Here is a 23,206-nt window from a genome sequence, read left to right as displayed (position 1 = left end):
GTGTCTTTAATGAGTTTGGCCATAAATTATGATTTATAGTAAATCGGATGACAAAGGAATATCCCATACGGAATGAAAATTATATTTCAGGCAAATGAGTACTATTTAAATGATTTTTTTTTATAATTCAAACTAGATGGCAAATAAAGGCAACAGTAGTATACCGATGTTCAAAACTCATAAATCGATAGAAAAAAAACCAATCCGGGTCACAAACAAAAACCGAGGGAAACGCAAACATTTTCTTCCCTCACTATTTACAGTCCTAAACTATGTTTCAAATGCCCTACGCACTATTTGAAGACACTTCTGATCATGGTATTGAAAAAAAAACATATATTGTTATGAACAACAATGCTTTCCGGATGTAGTAGCAAGGGTTTCCAAAAACCACGCACGTCACACCCTGTTGTCAAAATCCATTGTTATTCGTAACAATAGATCTATAAATCTATTCAATTTACACTTTTATAAAAAAATAGAAACAATAAAGTATAACAATAGAACTGGGGTGTACAAATGTAACTGTCACTGCTTGAAACTAGACACAAATGAATTGTTACGGTGAATGAAAAATACAAGTCACTTTGTAAGTAAATAATTTTATCAACTTAGTTTATGAAAGGGGGGTGCTTTGTTTGTTTCCTTCTTTTTCTCATGAAACGTTTTTTTTGTGAAAAGCTGTTGTATATTTTCAACAACTTTTATCGAACTACTCAGAAGAATTGATTTCTCTGTTTTGTCTAGCTATACATTTTTTAATATTGATTAAATATAATACTAAACCTCATTATAATATACAAGACTACTATTGTATCGAAAATAAGAATAATTGGTCATTTAATAGAGTAAAAATGTAAAAGGTATTGTTAATAGTGACGTAACAAGTTAGGATCTGGCACAAAATGTATGAAACTTTGATACAAGTGCAGGTATATAATACGAAAAACGAATATCTCTAGGTAGAAGTATGGGTTCCACTAGATTAAGTATGAATCTATAAGATAGTCAAAATCCTACACACGATTGTGTTTAATCTGGTTTGTTTAAAAGCAGTATGAATATCTTCCATTATCGAATTCATCTCGCATTATGTCCTTGTATTTTGACGATAACTTAACAAAAGTTCACTTGTTTCTGAAGTTAAAATGTACGTCAAACATGTTTTTTTTGGTAATTTTGTCTTGTAAACGACTGAAAGGAATGTTCCTTCTTTTAACCTATCAAAGATAAAAGTTTGAAGAGCAAAACCCCAATTGGCAACAAAACACGATAACTATCAAATGAGTTGAATGTTTACCTAAAATATTATTTGCACTTTAATCAAGCAAAATAATGACATGTGTCACATTTTTTTATACCTAAGTAAGTAAAGTATAAGTAAATTTTATCGTCCAGGTTAATTCTTTAAAGGGATGACTTATAAATATCCTTCTAAAAAAATTAACCCCATATACATGTAGGTATATAAAGACAACCAAGTTATATTTCATTGGAAAAGGGCGTTCTTTTATCTACTCATCATGTTTCAGAATATTCCTGTTATAACAATGAAAAAGAGGGACATTTAGCAAGACATACATTTTTTGTAAGTCGGAAATATTACAGGTTTTAAGCTTCAAAATTAAAAAAAATATATAATTATACAAGTTAGGGAAATTAAAACATGTACTTACAAGTATCGATAAACGACTGTTGCCATAATCTATTCTAGAGTCACTAATGAGTCTTATGTATACGTAACGTTTATGCAGCTCTACTAAACAATAAACCTAGTATCTGATTTTATCAAAATTTGGTCGTTGCCTAAACTCCTGAACGTTTCTTCTAGCTGGTATGATTAGACAAAGTGTTTACCAATTTTGTGTTTAAATTAATTTGCATTGATATTTTGTTTCTTTAAATTAGTTGTTCAGAAATGTTGTTCAATTCAAATTAATAATGTTTTTCTAACCAAGGTTAATATCGCTTTTAAGTTGTATTTTGCAAAATTTTCGGAATTCCTGTTTTTCAATGCTTCGTATTTTTGTTTGCCTACCAAGTGTTTTGATTTAAGCAACACTAATGAGTTTGATGTTGACAAATCTTTCGTGTTAATTTTTAAACTATTTCCATGTATCTTTTATGATTTAATAAAAAAAAAAACCATGTATAATTACTTGATAATATTGATGTTTATGATAATATTTTCGTGGTTCACCTTTACCCGTAAAATCGAAAAAGATAAGGAAATATTTAGAAGCATTAACTGTACACTTTTAATCTGAGCCAATGTGTTATTACGAAATTGAATAGTTGTTCTTTTTTGGCTGTTGTGTTCATAAGGATTGTTTCAAAGAAGACATTTGTTTTAATGGTTTTATAGAATTTACAATTTAAGGAGACACGTGAAAATAGATGAAATGAACATTTGGTTGTTAATGGTATTCTCTTTCATGTCATATTCATGCAATGGAAGTTTGGTGGATCAAAGCACTCAAAGTTATAAAGTGGCGGCAGTTGATGGGAAAGACATAACGAATATCAAAACGGAAGTTGACGTTATGAAGGGAAATTACCATGCTCTATTTATGAGAGTAATTAATAACGAACATGAAATCGCTTTCCTGAAAGGTCAAACACAACAGTTGGAACATAAACATGCAAACACTAAGCGTGCATTTTCATGTGAAATTGAAGGTTTGCGAGATGGCACCATACAGCTCGAACAAGATCTAAAGGAAACAACAAATGCATCGAAAACAATTTATGACACAATACAAGATCTACGTCAGAGGGTCAATGTGTTAGATAACAAATACTCACATTTGAAGATACCGAGAAAGCATAGCAGTAAGTCAGGTGTGTATATTTAATTCTTTTGGGAAATGGCAATGAGTCAAATGTGTGTTTTTATTTTCTTGTGGGAAATAGTAATGGGTCAGATGTGTATATTCATTTTCTTGTGGGAAATAGCAATGAGTCAGATGTGTGTATTTATTTTCTTGTTGGAAATAGTAATGGGTCAGGTGTGTGTTTTTATTTTCTTGTGGGAAATAGTAATGGGTAAGATGTGTATATTCATTTTCTTGTGGGAAATAGCAATGAGTCAGATGTGTGTATTTATTTTCTTGTGGGAAATAGTAATTGGTCAGATGTGTATATTCATTTTCGTGTGGGAAATAGCAATGAGTCAGATGTGTGTTTTTATTTTCTTGTGGGAAATAGCAATGAGTCAGGTGTGTGTATTTTTTTTCTTGTGGGAAATAGTAATGGGTCAGATGTGTATATTCATTTTCTTGTGGGAAATAGCAATGAGTCAGATGTGTGTATTTATTTTCTTGTGGGAAATAGTAATGGGTCAGATGTGTATATTTATTTTCTTGTGGGAAATAGCAATGAGTCAGGTGTGCGTATTTATTTTCTGGTGAGAAATAGTAATGGGTCAGATGTTTTTATTCATTTTCTTGTGGGAAATAACAATGAGTAAGGTGTGTGTATTTATTTTCTTGTGGGAATTAGTAAAGGGTCAGGTGTGTATATGTATTTTCTTGTGTAAAATAGAAATGAGCTTCATTGTTTAATCATACGTTTTGTGATTGAGTTAAGTCTGCCAATTGATATTTTATCGTATGTTTTTCTTTGTTGTGATGTTATGCTATTGTTTCAGAAAAAGGGAGAAGGTTTGGATCCATTAAAACGTTTAATCCCGCTGCAAATGTTTGCACCTGTCCTAAGTCAGGAATCTGATGTACAGTAGTTGTCGTTTGTTTATGTAATATATACGTGTTTCTCGTTTCTCGTTTTGTTTATATAGATTAGACCGTTGGTTTTCCCGTTTGAATGGTTTTACACTAGTAATTTTGGGGCCCTTTATAGCTTGTTGTTCGGTGTGAGCTAAGGCTCCGTGTTGAAGGCCGTACTTTAACCTATAATGGTTTACTTTTTAAATTGTTATTTGTATGGAGAGTTGTCTCATTGGCACTCACACCACATCTTCCTATATCTATCTAGTGTGTATAAAATTTTCTTGTTGGAAATATCAATGATCCAGGAGTGTATCTTTGTTTTTTTTGTGAGAAATTGCAACGAGTAAGGTGTATACATTGTATATCTATGTTCTTGTAACATGAGTATTACTGTTATCGATGTGTAATATTCCTTTGAAAGCTAGGTAAACCGCCATAATAATACGAACGGTACGCAACTAATTGTACTGCATCATTAGATTATATTTAATAAACATACTTAAGTGATGCCCATTGCCAAAGCACTCAAAACTAAGTATAAATGATGCAGACATGGTAATAGGCAAACAGGACCCAGGAATGGCAAAAATTCCGGTCATGGAATAAAACTGTATGGTAGTCATCTTTCTATAAAATAAGTCAAGGAAAATCAATATGAAAGCATAAATTACTGGTTGGATTGTAAGATGTGCCGCCCATTATAGAGCATGAAGATTATTAATGGATAAGAAACATTTTCTGGAAAGGTTTCCATCAAGGAAGCGTCGAGATTGTAAAGTTTTGTAAAAATAATTTACTGAAAATGTTTGTAAGCATGAGAGCTAAATGTTTCCAAACAATGCTGCCAAAACTTTATTAAGGAACATTATCATAACAGAAGTACAGATGCCGATGATATCCAACGGGCAGGGTATCTTCATGCCTGATATAAATAATAAAGTTAAGAAATATTCACAAATCTGAATTTATTTTATATGTTTGTCTTCAATCTTCTACAAACACAAGGTCAACAAATATATCTACAAAATTGTCAAAAGAATATATTTCTGATCAGCCAGTTTTTTGGTAATTTGTTACAATAACCTCACCGCCTTGAACTCATAATACACAGTTATCTTTAAATTTATTATCCGTTGCCTTTTTTATTTGAGATATTTTCAATTTTACGCAAAGTACAAAAAATAATGAGTTTTGATCGAAAAATTTAATTATCGATTTAATATTGCATACAAACATAAAATGCAGAAACCATATATTTCTGATTAAAAAAGTTTTTGTTTATTATAAATTCAGGTGACGGATCAGAATGTCCTTTAGATTGGGTTAGACGTGTTGGCTTTGGTGCCTGCTATTTTTTTAGTCATTCACAAAAGTCCTGGAACGATGCACAGGTAATTGGGGAATCAATTATGTTAAGTATTTTCAATGTATCATTCCTATACTATTCTAGCTTTGAATCGAATAGGAGAGGCCTGATGTCCGTCCTTTCTTCTGTCATAAATAATTAAGGTATAGGTCTTTCACAGCATTCCACGTTGCATACTTGAGGTTGGCATCTAAAATAATATCGGTATCCACGGATATCTTGAATACCATATGTAGCTGCATAGTATTATTTCACTAGAAGGAGCAGCCATTAACGTCACTGTCACAGTACTGTTCTATACTTTAAAATTATATACTTTAAAAATGTTATAAATTTAAGTTTTATGATGACAAAAAGAAAGAAAAATAGATAGCATTTGTTGTCTGTGTGAACAATTTATTTCGGTTATTGTGAGTACCTCTTATATTTAAGCGTTTCCCTCAGTTTTAGTTTGTTAACCCGATTTTGTTTTTTTGTCCATGGATTTATGAGTTTGAACAGCGGTATACTACTGCCTTTATTTGACGTAATATGATCAGATTATGTTATTCACAGCATCCATATCTTTATCTTGAACTTCAAAATCGGAGGCTGTTTTCGATGGTTCGCATTTGAATGTTGTATTCCTTCTGTTCTTCTTATAAAAGTGGTCTATGCCCGGTTTTTTTCTTTCTTAAGACAACATTCTTTTCAAAACTCAAGTAGACGAAGGTAACACGTTGAAAGGCAAAAGTTCCTATGAAAGCCTTACTCCAAATTCATAAGAACTCCAGACGCTCTTTTCGTCTAGAAGAGACTTATCGGTGGTGTTCCATACGAAAAGGTTGAAAGGTCGAATCAGTAAAGAAGTTAAAAATCAGACACAATAGGACTCAAAAATCGTGCCTAAATAACTATGCTCAATGATATTTCATGTCAGGAAAATGCCCTGCAGCGGAAATACATTTGAACGACTTTCAAACCTTACTCAATAACTAACAATTATTATATTGGTACCTAATATACTTTGATCAATTCGTCGCGAATAATATAGACTTAAAAGCTGTAATGAGGCAAACTAACGTGGATATCCGCGAATATAGATAACTGTATTATCTTGATTAATAGGCTGCTGACCTGTCTTTTTGACTTTTAAATGAAATATTTACTTACAAAAGAAGATGTGGTATGATTGCCAATGATAAAAACTCCCAACGAGAGACCAAATGACGCAGAAATTAACAATTTTAGGTTGTCATACTGCCTTATACAATGAGCAAAGCCCATTCCGCGTAGGCAGCTATAAAAGGCTCCGAAATGACAAACGTAAAACAATTCGAACCAGAAAACTAATGGTCTAATTTATGAACAAAATACATGAACGAAAAACAAAGATGTAACATATCAACAAACGACAACCACTGAATTGCAGGCTCCTGACTTGGGACAGACACACACATAACAAATGTGCGGGATACCCAAACTCTCTCTAACCTTGGGCAGTAGTGTAACAGTACAGCATAATAATGAACTATCATATTCAATTGAAAAAGGCTTAACTCATCAGATGGATACAATTAGAAAAACATCTTACAAGCACACAGAGTTGACGTGGACGGGTACTTGTATATCACATATTTTAGGCCAAAAAATGATGTAATCCTTTTCAAATAGAGAATCTCAAAATTCAAAATATCAATGTTTTGAAGGAGCAATGCAGACGACATAACGGATCACTTACAGATATCAATTCTGAAAATGAAGCCGTGTTTCTGGCTGAATATAGTCGTAATCATACAGGTTTGTACTTATTTAGCACTATTTCTCCTAATATAAATGCATTCAAAACCGACTTTTTTTTCCGTTGAAAAGTTTCTAGCTAGGTTAAGGGTATCATATTATTTGGTATTCTTCCACACATCTACTTTTGCATAGGTACTATTTTTTGTACCAAAAATCTGTAGTACCGAAAATCTACTTTTAATATTCAGTACTATTTTGTTACTTTAAAATTATTCTTATATTTAGGTACCTGTATTTTACACTACTTGATTTGTACTTGAAATTTAAGTACGACAGATTTTTGGTTGCACGGTTACCTTTTCAGCATTTTGAAAGTTTGTCTTTTTGAAATCTCATTAGTCATGTGTTGTTAGTTAGGATGTTCAAACCTGGAATATTGTGATCATTGTTGGTATTTTTTTTGTACCAATATTTTAAGTACAAATCAAGTACTGGAGAATACAAGTACCTAAATATTACAATAATTTTAAAGTAAAGAAATAGTACTAAATAGTAAAAGTAAATTTCTTGTACTACAGATTTTAGCTGTGTAACAATTTATAATTCAATTGTTTAGATAACGGAATATTTGATTGCAACATGTGCCAGTGGTTCCTGGAATGTGAATAATTCTATAATGATCTGACAAACTCATCCTTTTATCTAGTCAAAGTCAAATATATTTGAACTAATCGAAATTCATGTCTTGCTAGGTGGCAGTTTAATGTATCGCCTTAAGATTAAACCATTTGTTAAAAAAATAATTGATACTGTTTTTTTCTTCAAATTTAAGATAACAAGTAAGAAATATTCAACTTATATTTAGATTTCGAACCTTCATGCAATCTTGTAGCATGTTAACATCATACAGTATACCGATTAATTAATTATATATGAACTCTAATAATTACATATTTGTAATGGAATCGATTCCACATAAGCGATCTTACGTCACGACTATGTTTAGATATTCTCAAGGATTTAAATTTGATTTGCGTTCCACTATGTAAATGGTAGTCACCACCATTTAGATGAAAAGTCATATAGGTGTAAATATTAGCCCGGACGACGAAACAACATGTAAATAACACATGTCTTTCTGTTTATGTTAAAAAAAGTGGAAATAGTGGTCAAGTCATGTAATGTACTCCAGTATGTATCATTAGACATGGTATTCTTAAACATGCATCATATTTCTTACATATTCACAGTGATAAAAAAGACATTTTTTCTGAGATCCGACAGTATTTTTTCGAAGTTTAAAACACATAAAATACTCAAGAGCATAGTTATAAAGTGCATAAAATAATAAAATCGCATGAACTCCAGAGGAACAATAAATGGCAAGTTTATAGTGTAAGTGTTTACTGCTTCTCGTGTATCTCTCGTTATTCGAATCTGCACTCAAAATGTCATAACAATAAAAGGATTACAATCAATGAACGCAAATCATGTTGATGCAAGGGAATTGGAAGTTGACGATTTGAAATATGACAACACGTGTGTTAGAGATTCTAGTTTGTGATTATCAAGGAAACGACCGCGATATGAAGTGTACACGTGTATCCTTCTTTCTTTTTTTTTTTTAAAGTAAAACTTATTATAAGTTCCTTTGGACACTTTTGATATATTAAATGCAAAAACTCATTACAAAGTGGGAAATTTTGAATTGATAGAGAAAGAGTATTAAATGATAGGACACGTCAGTATATCAGGAAGTTAAATTGTAACAACTTGATAGCATGATCAAAGTTTTATCTTTGGTTTTCAGAAGAAACTTAATTGATAATAGATCTAGATGATCACGATAAGTTGGTGTGTATTGGGATAAGCAATGTGACAGGTACAAAATATAAATTGTTGGTATTTCTCCAGCTACTGGTTAAGCATACGTCATCATACTAATTTTGCATGTAGTCTTTACTGTACAATATATACTTAGTGCCAATGAAATTTATATTAGAAATGACAATCTTTCAAAATAAATTGATCTTGAAAATTAACAATTTTAACAATAGATCGATATCAAACAAAAATGTTTCATTGTCATCTTTCGGGTGCAATAGGTAAACGAAACATCCAATGTCGAATCATCAACTCACAGTCCTTACAAAAAATGTTACAAACCCGTGGTGCAGTGCAATCTCGACAGCGCCGTGGAATTGATCATCCTGGACGTTTAATGTGATCCCGAGGAATTTTATTCCACTTGTCCCGCAAAGCAAACTCAAGTTGACTTTATGATATTGGTGGCTGTTTTCATCGTCTAAACCATGTCAAATCTGATGCAAAATCGGCTCGATCGGACCAAAATCCGACGAAAAGCATGACTTTTGTCCAAGGCGGGTGCAATATGCCTATGTAACTGTTCCGGACCATATGAGTATTTTGACCATATGCGTATGGTCGGACCATATCAGTATTTATACTCGTTTGGTTATTAACAGGCCGGACCATATGAGTATATATACTCGTTTGGTTATTAACAGGCCGGACCATATGAGTATTTGGACCATATATTTTTTTTTACAAATATGCATTAGAAACGTTCAATTATAAAATAACTTTATTTAAAAAAAAATGATGGTTACTTAGAAATGTATTAATTTTATAATTCAAAAGCTACTAAACAATAAAATATATATGCCACAATCAGTTGACCTTAGTTTTCATCGCTTATTGTATTCTTGCATGTATGCTTAGGGTGACGTTATACTTCCACATGGTACCAAAGACTTTCTGTATTTGCATGTCTTTGTTGTGCACGTTCCCTTTTAGTTACACCTTTTGCTTGTGAATGAAAAGACAGCCTTCTTTGCAACTGCATGCAGTAATACCGAGGTCTTGGGCCATTCTGGTGTGTCTACGGTGTTTTTAAAAAAGCTCTGGATCTGTAATATCTTAACATGACTGCACTACACCATATTCACAGGACTACATAAATAAAATATACCACGGTCCTTTACACAATAAACGTGGCAAATCACCGGTATACGTAAAGTAACAAAACTTCCTTTTACAATATGTACATTTGATTTTGACATCTGCTTATTGTAAAAAAAAATGTACTTTGAATAATGGAGTAAAATAACTGTGTGAAACATGTGTGGTACATAATGAATGATTTTTGGTCTACAGAATTCGATGTTTACGCCAGACGGCCGTTTAGATGAAAGACTGTGGTGCTCTTTAACAATTTCTGCAGACATGGTGTTTTACTGAAATTGCTCCAAAGATTGTACTGTGACGACCATTGAACTCGCGTGATCTTTGGACAGCCACCAGAGTCGATATCGGATATGTTAAAGACCAAATGTATCGGTCTTGCGTAGCGTTTCTTGCTTTTTGTACCCCGGGATGTAGCTTATCATTAAATTATCCATTTTGGTTGAATTTGTGGATGATTTGGATTATTGTAGAGGCTACAACTTCAGTCTTCTCGTAATTGTATGTTGTGAAAGGCTTCAGTTGATCATGCCCAAAACTGCATGTCTCTGGTTGTCAGAAAGTCCTAGCATTTACTCAGATGTTTTCATAACTATAAGGGCGGGAAAATTCATGACATTAGCCAAGCTTTAAATGACAAAATCGTGAAAATGGTGCGTATGTTGAAAAGCGTTGAACTCGGTGTATGTCCGTTCAAAATAACCCTTATTCGCATTTGTTTCTTAAATCATTCAACCGTAAAGTCGACAATTGTCTTAAAAGTCATTTTCAACCACAACGTTCTAATATAAATAAAATAAAAATTATAAGATTTTTTTGAAAAACAAAAGTGTTGCGTTTTCATTGGCATTCAGTATATGATAGTTAGAATTTTAGAAAAATGTCAATTATTTCAACGAGTGTTGTTTTTGGATTCAGAAAAATCAGGACAAAAGTTATTCTTTAAAATGCTTTGCTCAATTTTTATTGCAGCACGTTCTGTCTGGATTGGTGGGAAAAATGACCATGGCGTGTACAAATGGTTTACATCCGATGGAAAAACCAAACATATGAATTACACTCGATGGACGAATACACAAACACGTCAGTACAGAAATCGTTCGGTGTGTGCTCAGTTGTATGACGGTGTTGAGTATAAATGGTTAAAATGGAATTGTGATGAGGCAGAAAATTTTATCTGCAAAACCTATATTTGACATTTCACTCGCCAATTTTTGTTGATCACTTGATGTAACATTATCTAACAAGAGTAAACACCTGAAAAATATCTCGCTGGTTTAACTATCCATTGATTTTATGTCGAAAGTATCTAAAATAAAGGTATTACAAAAAGCATTACACATGACAATGAGATCAAGGTATGATGTTTTGTGTCGCACAGACATACCCACCTTACAGATTATAATACATCAGTAGTTGACCTGTTGCGTATGATAATTGAAAAACAGACCAAGACAAAAAAACACTTAACATTGAAGTATGAATATGAGATCAAGGTAAAATAATACTTAACAGACAGACATTTGACCTTACAATAATCCCATACTCCAAATATAAATGACCTAGTGTAATTAGTTTTTTGAGACATTTGCGAAACAGACATAATCACGTAACTTTCACCTTGATCACTGATCCATTAAATGACATCTAGGTAAGGTGCACATCCAGACTGTCTTACGGATATATGTACGTTGCAACGAACCCATATACCAACAAATATATAGACTTTGCAACGAACTCATATACCAAATACAGTTATCTTATTTCTCATATTAAGTGAGAAATATTCATGACAGTGTGTTTTCAAGCCGTCGCTGAAACCATGATAATGAAGCCAAGGACAATTGAAATACGATTGACTGAAAATTTGTTGTATAAGATTTCTGTAAACAAGATATGAAGCATTCAGTTCTTCTACTTTCTGAAATAAAAAGCTTTACACAAATAGTTTACGCCGCCGACAGAGAATTATGCCTCTGTCACGTGCACTGCGACGAAAAACGATTAGTAGGGGAAAGGGAGGTGGAAAGGATGAGAAAACGACAATTGATTACACACGATGGCAACAGGAGGTCCAAAAAAATATCATCATTAACTTAAAATAATCGCTTAGTGTGTGTGGAATTATGAGTGTATTTCAAGTTTAAATGCTTTTCTTAGTATTGTCATGTGGAATTCAATTGTATATCCAAAAATGATAAACAACAATAAATTAGGCTTTGTTGTTGATAACACTTACAAAAAAAAATTAATTACATTTGGGATAGGGAAAATAAAACTGCATGAAACAGAATAAAGGAAGAAACAAAGCATTAAAGAAATACCAAAAACGTCTGTGATTTTTTTACTTAGATCATTTGATTATAACCAATTATAAAATATACAAAACTGAACCATTGTGTATATTATTCCGGGTTTATACAAGATTCAATGTATATCATCGTGAGTTTTCCACTAACTGTAGAACGTCGCGTATCTATGTATAATAATGTAACTACGTGTATATATATAAAAAAGGAAGATGGTGTATGATTGTCAATGAGACAACTCTCCATAATAGACCACCATGACACAGAAATCAACAAGTATAGGTCACCGTACGACCTTCAACAATGAGCAAAGCCCAAACCGTTTAGTCACCTATAAAATCCTAATGATTATAAAACGCTTATGTATGACTCGGACTTATCGTAAAAAGCTAATAAACTCTCTAAACGCTCATCAGTCTAAATGTTATCTCATGTATGCATTGATAATCTTGTGAGTTTGACCATCACGATAATTTGACTTGAGGTTGATCTTGTATGATAAAACTTCCGACTGGAATACGTAAATGGAATGTGGTATAAACTCTGGGGCGTTGGTATCTGGTACTGATGATATGGTGGTGATGACGGGTTTCAAGATTTTATATTTATATTTTCTAACTTTGCTTTCTTATTCTAGATAATTTTTATCTGTCTCGATTATCTCATCCGTTATTTCTTCGGAATCCACTGTGTTTAGTTTAATGTCTGTTCATCAAATTTGACTAGAGCTTTTATTTTCTATCAGCTGCTTCAAGCAATTTTGAGTTTTCCTCCGGGTTGAAAGTTTTATCACCAAAGGCGTCAAATTAATTCAAAGTTGAAGATAATTAAATAAAGGCAAAAGTAGTATACCACTTTTCAATAGTCATAAATCGACTGAAACAAATCCGGGTCATTAACCAAAACCGAAGGAAACATCAGATAAATAAGAACTGAATATTGCAAAAATGTTTGCAAAATAAATCTAAATCAACAAATTATTACGAATTCTCTTCTTTGAAAACGTCAATACATAAGTAAGTGATTTGTATAATTCAGCAGGCTAAACACGGTATTTCTTCAGGAAAAAAAATAATACATACATTATATTCCATGTCAACATAAAAGTGACGAAAGAGACGATTCAAATTTTGTTTAAGTTTTTTTTTTGTTGTTTGTGATATTTTGTTATACATGTTGTAAATACCTTAGCTAGCTTGCTGTAGTATCGAACACATGTTAAGGCTGCTACCAAAAGGATTAGCTGTTTGTTAGTTCCTTTAAACCAGTGGTCATCCATGAAGTTGGTTGCTGTATTGTGCTGGATTTTACTTCAATACGACTAAATTGGATAATGCTGAGGTTTGTGACAGCGTGAAATTGGCTTAACTCCACAACAATTTGTGCCCAATACCAAGTCAGGTTATCTGTACCATGTGTTGTTCTATTTCTTGGTTATTTGTCTTCCTCCTAATAACAACGTTGTTTTTAGTTCGGTAAAAAGTAAAACTAATAGAGTACCGAGCTACGTGGAAAATTCAAGACGATAAGTCCATAATCAAATTGCAAGATCAAAAGCTCAAAACACGCCAAACAAAAAGATAACACATTTCATATAACAGACTTGGTACATGCCTTTTCTTTTGGTAGAAAATGCTGGTTTAAACATGTTATACCTGGTGTTATGTCAATTTAATAAAATGCCATTATATTGACAATTTACATATGTGAACGAAACAGCAGACATATTAGGTAAAAATTTCAAAAAATAGGAAAACAGCAGTCAACATTGTGCTATAAAGATATAAGAAGATAAGATGGGGTATGAGTGCCAATAGGACAACATCCATCCAAGTCATAATTTTGTAAAAATAAAACTTTTTTTTTCATTTTCTGCTGATGGACCTAGGACCTAAAGTTAAAAAAATTTGTTCTGTAACTAAAGTTTATTAGTTCACCGGCATTCTGTTAAGTACAATAATTCTTACTTATTCAAGCAGGGAAACTTATAGACGAAGCGTTGATATAAATTTCAGCCACTTATTTTCTATTTTTACATGCTAAATAAATGTTGTAAAAGTAATTGAATAGTAATAAGAAACTTCTTCCTTATTACTTTGGTTCCTCATTAGAAGATGAAAGTATTGGAGATGTAATCTACGACAAGTGGTGATTATTTTTCAAACTTGACGGAAAGGAGGAAGAAGAGTCAACTAATTTCTGGTTTGACGTACATGTCGTAAATAATTTTCACTAAGTCTAATCGATATTGATTCAATGGTGACAATAATCACAATATTATTAAAAGATTATAATTCAGGGATTAAAGAAAAGTATAACTTGAATATAACAGTTGTTATCAAAATATAAAACAACACGTTTAATAATTTATTGCGTCCGAAGCGCTTTTCTGGATTTACCTTCATCAGGAACGCTCAAAGCCAAACATTTGAAATCCGAAGATGTATAAGTACCGAAAAATCAAATATACATATTTAAATTTTAAATACATGTATAATACACTTTACTTTGCCTAATGATGAATTCCAATACTGTAAAAAGTAAAATCACAAAAATACTGAACTCCGAGGAAAATTCAAAAAGGTTCAAACACATCAAACGAATGGATAACAACTGTCATTTTCCTGACTTGGTACAGGCATATTTCTTATGTAGAAAATGGTGGATTGAACCTGGTTTTATAGCAAGCTAAACATCTCACTTGTATGACAGTCGCATCACAGTACTGTTTATGTTTTACTGAAGTAAATACATCAATTAACATATGCCTTAAAAGTAAACAAAATATTTTAACAAGCTAAATATTGATTAAAAGAAGCATGTAAGACATGACATATTGACCATAAACACAATATTATATATTTTTTTTCACTGTAATCAGACTGTAATCAAAAAGTAATCAGGATTACAAGGTGTTTTAAAAATCCATTGATTAAACTCAATTCAATTCAATCAGATGTTTGGCTGATTAATGATTTCAATGATTAATTGAAAAATTGTAATCAATTACAGCTGATTAATGATTACAATTACCAATTACCAAAGAATGGTCCTGGGTATACGCGAAAGATAGTTCTGTCCATATTTTTTTAATAAGAGACAGGTTTTTTTTGTCAGACAGTTAAATGACAAAAATCATCGGCGAATACTTTTAAACAAACTTACGCTCGTAAGTACAGAAATAAAGCCAATATAAACTGTCGTGAATGTATGAATTAAACTGTAATATCTCTCTCGTTTCTTTTCTTTTATTTTTGAGTTTAAATTCACATTGCGATAAGACGTGTCACGGTACTTGTCTATCCCAAATTCATGTATTTGGTTTTGATGTTATATTTGTTATTCTCGTGGGATTTTGTCTATGTGTGTTACATTTTAGTGTTATGTCGTTGGTATGTCTTATATTTAATGCGTTTCCCTCGGTTTTAGTTTGTTACCCCGATTTTGTTTTTTGTCCATGGATTTATGAGTTTTGAACAGCGGTATACTACTGTTGCCTTTATTTAAATGAATTTATTAACAAAAAATCTGAAGAAATCATGAAGACAAAATAGGCGCTTAGTTGTACAGAGAGAATAATCGTGAAAAAATAGTGTTTTTTTGTGTTTTTTTTATTATTAACATGTCCTTTATTTCAAATGAAGCATTCTGATAGAATTGAGAAATACAATGGCTTTGGTAAGAAAGAGATGTATGTGTCCATTTTGATTAATTTACGAACGAAGCCATATAAAATAATATAGTGTTTTCGGTAAATTTGAAAATAATTAGATAATTTTTACCAAGCCTATAGAGAAAACTAGACATATGAAAGATTAGAGAAAATGTGTGTTCAGAGCAAAGTAAATGTAGCTATTGCTGAAAATATAGGCTATTACAGTAATAAGCATGCAGTTAATAACTTTAATTGTTTTGACTAAACCAAAAAGATTCTTCTTTCTACAGAGAGAAATTTGTTTAAATAATGCTATCAGATTTTTATATATATTGTATTTACTTGATATTTTCTTTGCTAAAAAAAACCAAGTTGGTTTGTTTCGACAAACTTGTGTTTATAAATCGTAAAACATGAAATTGAAAAAAATACCGAACTCCAAGGTATATTGGTAGCATGAAGTTTATTCGGGGTTTACATTAACCGAGAATATAGTAAAATATACTTTTAACTTTTACTCTGAGCTATTTTACAAAATGAATTAGTACTTCGTTTATTCCTTGTAGTGTCTGATAAATCGCAATTGTTTAAAGACGATAATACGTTCACGTTAATATGCATAACATTAAAAAAACGAAAATAGTTTAACTTCCGCATAAACATTCATTTAATCTTAAAATAAGTTTGTTTCCGATTACAAGCACATGAAGTATTCAATTCAAGTGTTTCAATGATATGACCCCCTTACGTTATGCACATCATGTTCAATAATCTTGATGAAATTTGAAATTAACTATATTTGTTTTCCAATTCAAGAGGATAGTGAAGAGTCTTGTTAATGAAACGTTTGGAAAACCTTATACTGTCCGTGCCAAGTAGGAAGAGATGCCCTATTCCAACAAATTCTATACATGTATGCAACGTATTGATTTTTGCCGTGATTGGACAACATTATTTTATTTTTGTTCATCATGCAAACAATATAATTTTCGTCTGTGCTATTTTCATTTGAAAAGTTTTCATGACGATTGTTTCAAGGAATACATTTTTTTTAATTTTGTTATATTGTTTTTTTTTTATATACAGTTTACAATTTTAGAAGTCGTGAAAAATGTCATGAAATGGAAATGTGGTTAGTAGTGATATTCTCTTTCCTGTCATATTCCTGCAATGGAAGTTTGGTAGATCAAAGTACTCAAAGATCTGTAAAGACCGAACTTAATGGGACAGATATCAAAATGGAAGTTGACGTTATGAAAGGAAATTACCATGCTCTACTTCTGAGAGTAATTTATAACGAACATGAAATAGCCTCCTTGAAAGGTCAAACACAACAGTTGGAACATGAACTTGAAAACACTAAGCAGACATTTTCATGTGAAATTGAGGGTTTACGAGATGTCAGCATGCAATACGAACAAAAACTAAACGAAACAATTAATTCATGGAATTCGATGAATGACACAATACAAGATCTAAGTCAGAGCGTCAGTGTGTTAGATAATAAATACTCACATTTGGAGATACCAGGAAAGCATAGCGATGAGTCAGGTGAGTATATTTAAAATTTTGTGGGAAAAAATAATTGTATTCATACTAATCTAACGAATTAGATCCAAAAAGTACGGAAACAGTTTGCAAGCATGAAAGCAAAATGTCTCAAAACAGTGCTGCCAAGACTTTATTAGGTAATATATCAAAGGAGAAGTAGAGACACCAATAATATCCGATGGGCATGGTATCTTCATACTTGTTATACATAATAAAATTACAGAATATTCACAAATCTTAATTTATTGTATATGTATGTCTTCGATCTTCAACAAACGCAAGGTTAACTTCAGGGGCGAAAGATACCAGTAGGACAGTCAAACTCATAGATCGAAAATAAACTGACAACACCATGGCTAAAAAATCAAAAGACAAAGAGACATTTAATAGTACACAAGACACAACATAGAAAAGTAAAGACTAAGCAACGCGAACCCCACCAAAAACTGGGGGTGATCTCAGGTGCTCTGAAAGTGCAAGAAGATAACAAATATATCTACAAAATTGTCGAAAGAATATCTTTCTGATCAGCTAGTTCTTTGGTAATTTTTTACAATAGCATAACCGCCTTGAACTCATAATACACAGTTATCTTTAATTTTATTATCCATTGACTTTTTTTTATTTGAGATCTTTTCAATTTAACGCAAAATACAGAAAACTTATGATCGAAAAATTAATCTATGCAAAGGCTTGTTTGCATAGCATAAATTGTTCTAGATAATAAGGATGTTCTTATCCCAAGCATTAAAACATAGCCGTATTTGACACAACCTTTTTTTTAACTTTTGATCTTCAGTGCTGTACAACTTTGTACTTTTTTTCACTTTCGATCTTTTATATCTGGTTGTCACTGGTGAATCTTGTGTGGACGAGGCGCGTTTTTGGCGTATTGAATTTTAAATCTGATGCCTTTTGTTATCTATTAATCATGTGTTTCTTTGTCTTATACATTCTCCTATTCATTTTTATTGCAATATTATGTTGTTATTTCAATGTTATATTTAACATTGCCATTACAGTGTGAGGTTTGGCATGCCACAAAACCAGGTTCAACCCACCATTTTTATCTTTAAAAATGTCCTGTACCAAGTCAGGAAAATGGCCATTGTTAACGAACTATCGTTTCTGTGTGTATAACATTTTAACGTTGTGTTTCCGTTGTGTCGTTTGTTTTCTCTTATATTTGAATATGAATTCACATTACTATAAGACGTGTCACGGTACATTTCTATCCCAAATTCATGTATTTGGTTTTGATGTTATATTTGTTATTCTCATCGGAGTTGTCTAATGCTTAGTCCGTTTCTGTGTGTGTTACATTTTAATGCTGGGTTGTTGTTCTCCTCTTATATTTAATGCGTTTCCCTCAGTTTTAGTTTGTTACCCCAATTTTGTTTTTTTGTCCATAGATTTACGAGTTTTGAACAGCGGTATACTACTGCTGCCTTTATTTATTGATTTAATATTGAATACAAACATTAAACATAGAAACCATACATATTTCTGATTAATCAAGATTTTGTTATTATAGATACAGGTGACGGATCGGAATGCCCTTTAGATTGGATTAGACGTGTCGACTTTGGTGCATGTTATTTCTTTAGTGATACACATAAGTCCTGGAACGATGCACAGGTAAATAAGAAATCAAGGATGTTTGGTAATTTTATCATATTATTCATAAACTATTCTAGCTTTCTGCTGTTGCAATAATGAAGGTAAAGGTCATTCATTGAACTTAACGCTGCATTCTTTTAGTTGACATTTCCAACTGTATCTGTATCCACTGATTTCTTGAATACCATGTGGAGCTGTATAATAGTTGTTCGCTAGAATCAGCAGCCAATACCGTTGGAATCTGACACAGTTAAAGACTGTCATGTACCTTAAATGTTACATATTTTATTTTTATGATGCCAAACAAAAATTAGCTTAAACTTGTTGTTATTGCCTCAGTACACAATTTATTCCGCTTACTGTGAGTACCCCTTGAAGTTATATGACCTTTTTCTGTTAATTATTCACAACATCAAAATCTCTATCTTAGAAGACAAAATTGGAATGTTGTATTCCTTATGTTCTTCTGATAAAACTTGTCTAGGTCTGCTTATTTTTTTCTCCCAAGATATTAATATTGTCAAAACTCAAGTGACACGGTGAAAGGCACAAATGCATGTGAAGTTTAACACCAAACTCATTAGTATACCAGAAGTAGTTTTCGTATAGATGACATCAGTAGTGTTCAAATCAAAACAGTTGAAAGGTCAAATTAATAAAGAAGTCAAAAAAACAAAAACAAAACAGTCACAATGAGACATTAAAAAAAATCGTTTCTACATAGCTAAGCCAAATGATATCTCATCTCAGCAAGACGCCCTCCATTCTAAATATATGAACGTCTTTTGAACCTACCCTATAATAAACAATTATAGTATTATTACCTAATGATCTTCACTGTCGCAAATAATATAAAATAGGAAGTTGTAAATAGGCAAAATAACGTGGATATCAGCGTGTATAGGTAACTGTATTATCTTGTATAATTAGCAAACCCCACACCATATGGTCAGCTAATACGACATAACAAATGTAAAAGAGTTCATCCGATAAAACCAATGTTATTATTGTTATGATAACACAATTAAGAAAAACAAATAACAGCAACAAACCACAAAGGCTGCTGACTTGTCTTTTTGAACTTTTAATAGAAAGTAAATGCAAACATTAGACCAAAGATTTTTAAATAAAAAGTCTTTAAATTTAAATTATCAATGTTTTGAAGGAACAATGCAGAAAACATAACGGATCCCTCACAGATATCTATTCTGAAGATGAAGCCGTGTGGCTGGAGGAATATAGTCGTAATCATTCGGGTTTGTATTTATTAAGCCCTCTTTATCTAATATAAACAAGATAAAGATGTGCATACCCTACTATACTTTATGTTACAAAATGTAAATAAGACAAGGGTATCACATCATTCAATTACTTTTTACAATTCCGCATAATTTTATTTTATAAATAATGAAACATATGATTGCAACATTTCAAAATCGAGGTTTAATTAATTCTATAACGATCTGTTCAACTCCCATTGTCGTCTAGTGCAAGACGAATGCTTTTGGACAAAGTGAAATGTATACCTTGCTAGAAGTCAGTTTTATATAACGCTTAAACCATCGTCAAAAGGTAAACAATATTGTTTCCCATGCAATCTTGTAGAATGTTAACAACCAATCAGTTAATTTCATATCTACTATAATAATTCAGTATATCGAATAGTAAATAATCCAGTTCAGCGATCACTGCGATATAACTAGATTTAGAAATCATGTTACGAACATTTTAAATGTGATTTGAGTTCTACTGTCATGACATTTCTAATTATCGATCATTAAGATGATAACATTAGCACAGCCGGTGAAACAACCTGTAAATAAAACATGTCACTATGTTAATTGTAGAAAAAAGTTGCAACATTGGTCAAGTCATGTCACTTACTCCGGTATGCAACGTTGGATATTATGATATTCTTAGAGTTTCATGTGAAACATACAGCATATGTCTTACATATTTACAGCGATCACACAGACCCTTTTTCTGAGCTTGGAATTAAAATTAGATCCCAAAGTAGTTTTTCGAAATTAAAAACACATAAAATAATTATGAAATTAACATGCATTGAATAAAAAGGAAATCGCATGACATCCAGAGGAACAATACAGATTGAGTCGATAGGGTAATCGTTTACTGCTTCAAATGCATCTCTCGTTATTCGAATCTGAACTTAAAATGTCATAACTGTGAAAAGACTACAATCGATGAACGACAACCAAAGCTACAAGTGAGTTGATATGGCGACACCTTGTATCGATTAACATCATTGTGGTGTCGACGTGGTCGAATATTTTAGATCATTTATCTACAGTATAATCAACACCCTTTCACCATTTAGATTGTGCGTTTGAGGATCACTAGAAGCAATGTCCTATTTTACCTACCAATGTTTAATGTACCAGTGGCGCCAACTATCATTCAATCAATCAGTCGTTATGGATATCATGATGGTACCAAAGGAATGTTACTATTGGAAAAGGGATGTTGATTATTGTAAATTTGAAAACACTTGTATTATAGATTCTAGTTTGCAGTCGTTAATATCAAGGAACCGTCCTCGATATGAAATGTCCCCTTCTACTTTTGAAGGTGTCATTAATTAAAGTTCCTTTGGACACTTACCTATCATGTCTGTTTTATTCACGCATTGGTATAAATATAACGGAATTCGATGAGACTGTCATACAGGCTAGAGGTTTAGCGCTATAAAACCAGGTTTAATCCACCATTTTCTACATTTGAAACTACCTGTACGAAGTCAGGAATATGACAGTTGTTGTCCATTCGTTTGATGTTTTATTTATAACTGATTTTGCCATTTGATTAGAGACTTTACGTTTTGAATTCTCCTCGGAGTTCAGTGTTTTTGTGATTTTACGTTTTGGATATATGAAATGCATGTACTCACTGAAAAGTGGATTATTAATACAGGTGTATACTACCATTGATTTCCCCCTATTAGTATTTGTTAAATTGGCATTTTAAAAAAACAATGCACAGTATTTACCTTTATTTCAACCAAAGAAAAACATGCATGAATAAAGTTTAATCCTTTCCCGTGCTACAGTGAAAATTTCACACTACATTTCATTGCATATAAGAAAGAAACCATCACCGGAAGTAAACAACCCAATTTTTACACTGTTACCTTAACTTTCCAAAATAGTTTATAAGACCATCAAATAATGCAGACACCCGACATACATGTTTATGACTCAGAAAAATTTAAGTGCATTGAAATGCAGGGTTAATTTTCTACAACTGTCAAATTCAAGGGAATATTCTTTTTAGACCCACTTTCGTATACAACCGGATGTGACGTACCATGATTTGGTGGTATTACACCTACAGAAACAGTATTAAATGATAGGTCATCGGCAATATATTTGGAAATGAAATTGAAAAAAAAACCTTTGCATCTTTGGTTTTCAGAAGTTTCGTAAAAGATAGTTGAGAGTCGTCTTTTATTGTTGAACATATGATAGTTTTAATTTAGGAAAAATGTCAATTATTTCGGCAATCGTTGTTTTCGGACTAGAAGTTAACTCATTTATAGCGTAGTTCTGATCTACTGTCAAAATATGTACAAAAGTTATTCTTTAAAATGTTTTTCTTATTTTTGTTGCAGTACTTATTTTCTGGATTGGTGGGAAGAATGACAATGGCGCGTTCAAATGGTTTACCTCCAATGGAGAAACAAAACATATGAATTACACACGATGGTTCAATGGACGTCGATATCAACACAATGCAAACTATCGTTCGATGTGTGCTCATTTGAATAGAGGTACGGAGTATAAATGGTTTATGTGGAATTGTGATACGCAATTCAAATTTATCTGCAAAATCTATATCTGACATTTCATTCGCCATTATTGTTGGTCACTTGATGTCAAATAATCAAACAAGAGTGAACATAATTTATTTGACGTTAAAATGTCTTGTCGGTTTTACTATACATCGATTTGATATTGAAATTCATAAAGATAAAGGTATCACAAAACGCAATATAGAAATTTAACATAAAAATATCTAAAGACAATAAGGCCAAGGTCTGGTAAATGTGTTATACATACATGTAAACATTATAATACATCTAATATTGTTGACCTATTGGCATGACGATTGAAAAAAACCCAGATCAAAACAAAAGCACTTAACATTGCCATATGAATCATAAATATGAAATCAAGATTATATGTAAGCCAACAAAGTATCCCTTGAAATTGTGTCTTCTTGAACTACTATTTCACAGTTCATCTGGGAAATT

At 32.0% G+C, this 23,206-nt stretch overlaps 2 protein-coding genes across 2 annotated transcripts; both read left to right on the top strand.

Moving 5' to 3' along the window:
* The first annotated feature begins 543 nt into the window (after window positions 1-543).
* On the top strand, window positions 544-11,068 carry LOC139502043 (C-type lectin domain family 10 member A-like). Its single transcript, XM_071291363.1, has 5 exons — window positions 544-589; window positions 2,366-2,841; window positions 5,022-5,119; window positions 6,783-6,873; window positions 10,774-11,068. The coding sequence occupies exons 2-5, from the start codon at window positions 2,403-2,405 to the stop codon at window positions 10,995-10,997; spliced, it is 852 nt and encodes a 283-aa protein (XP_071147464.1). The 5' UTR covers window positions 544-589; window positions 2,366-2,402; the 3' UTR covers window positions 10,998-11,068.
* Window positions 11,069-16,534: 5,466 nt separating this feature from the next.
* Window positions 16,535-22,944, top strand: LOC139502054 (C-type lectin domain family 10 member A-like). The gene is made up of 4 exons (XM_071291375.1): window positions 16,535-17,316; window positions 18,851-18,954; window positions 20,102-20,192; window positions 22,565-22,944. The coding sequence occupies exons 1-4, from the start codon at window positions 16,887-16,889 to the stop codon at window positions 22,792-22,794; spliced, it is 855 nt and encodes a 284-aa protein (XP_071147476.1). The 5' UTR covers window positions 16,535-16,886; the 3' UTR covers window positions 22,795-22,944.
* The last annotated feature ends 262 nt before the right edge of the window (window positions 22,945-23,206 follow it).

This window comes from Mytilus edulis, chromosome 13, assembly GCF_963676685.1.
Source record: "Mytilus edulis chromosome 13, xbMytEdul2.2, whole genome shotgun sequence".
NCBI lineage: Eukaryota > Metazoa > Mollusca > Bivalvia > Mytilida > Mytilidae > Mytilus > Mytilus edulis.
The sequence above is the reverse complement of the archived record's forward strand: the minus strand, read 5'-3'. Positions and strand labels throughout refer to the sequence as shown.

Excerpts from the sequence above, each read along its gene's own strand:
- LOC139502043 (XM_071291363.1), top strand. The coding sequence starts at position 2,403 with ATGAACATTTGGTTGTTAATGGTATTCTCTTTCATGTCATATTCATGC. Across the intron at positions 5,120-6,782 it reads AGTCCTGGAACGATGCACAG|GAGCAATGCAGACGACATAA; the intron begins GTAATTGGGGAA and ends AATGTTTTGAAG. Across the intron at positions 6,874-10,773 it reads ATATAGTCGTAATCATACAG|CACGTTCTGTCTGGATTGGT; the intron begins GTTTGTACTTAT and ends TTTTTATTGCAG.
- LOC139502054 (XM_071291375.1), top strand. The coding sequence starts at position 16,887 with ATGGAAATGTGGTTAGTAGTGATATTCTCTTTCCTGTCATATTCCTGC. Across the intron at positions 18,955-20,101 it reads AGTCCTGGAACGATGCACAG|GAACAATGCAGAAAACATAA; the intron begins GTAAATAAGAAA and ends AATGTTTTGAAG. Across the intron at positions 20,193-22,564 it reads ATATAGTCGTAATCATTCGG|TACTTATTTTCTGGATTGGT; the intron begins GTTTGTATTTAT and ends TTTTTGTTGCAG.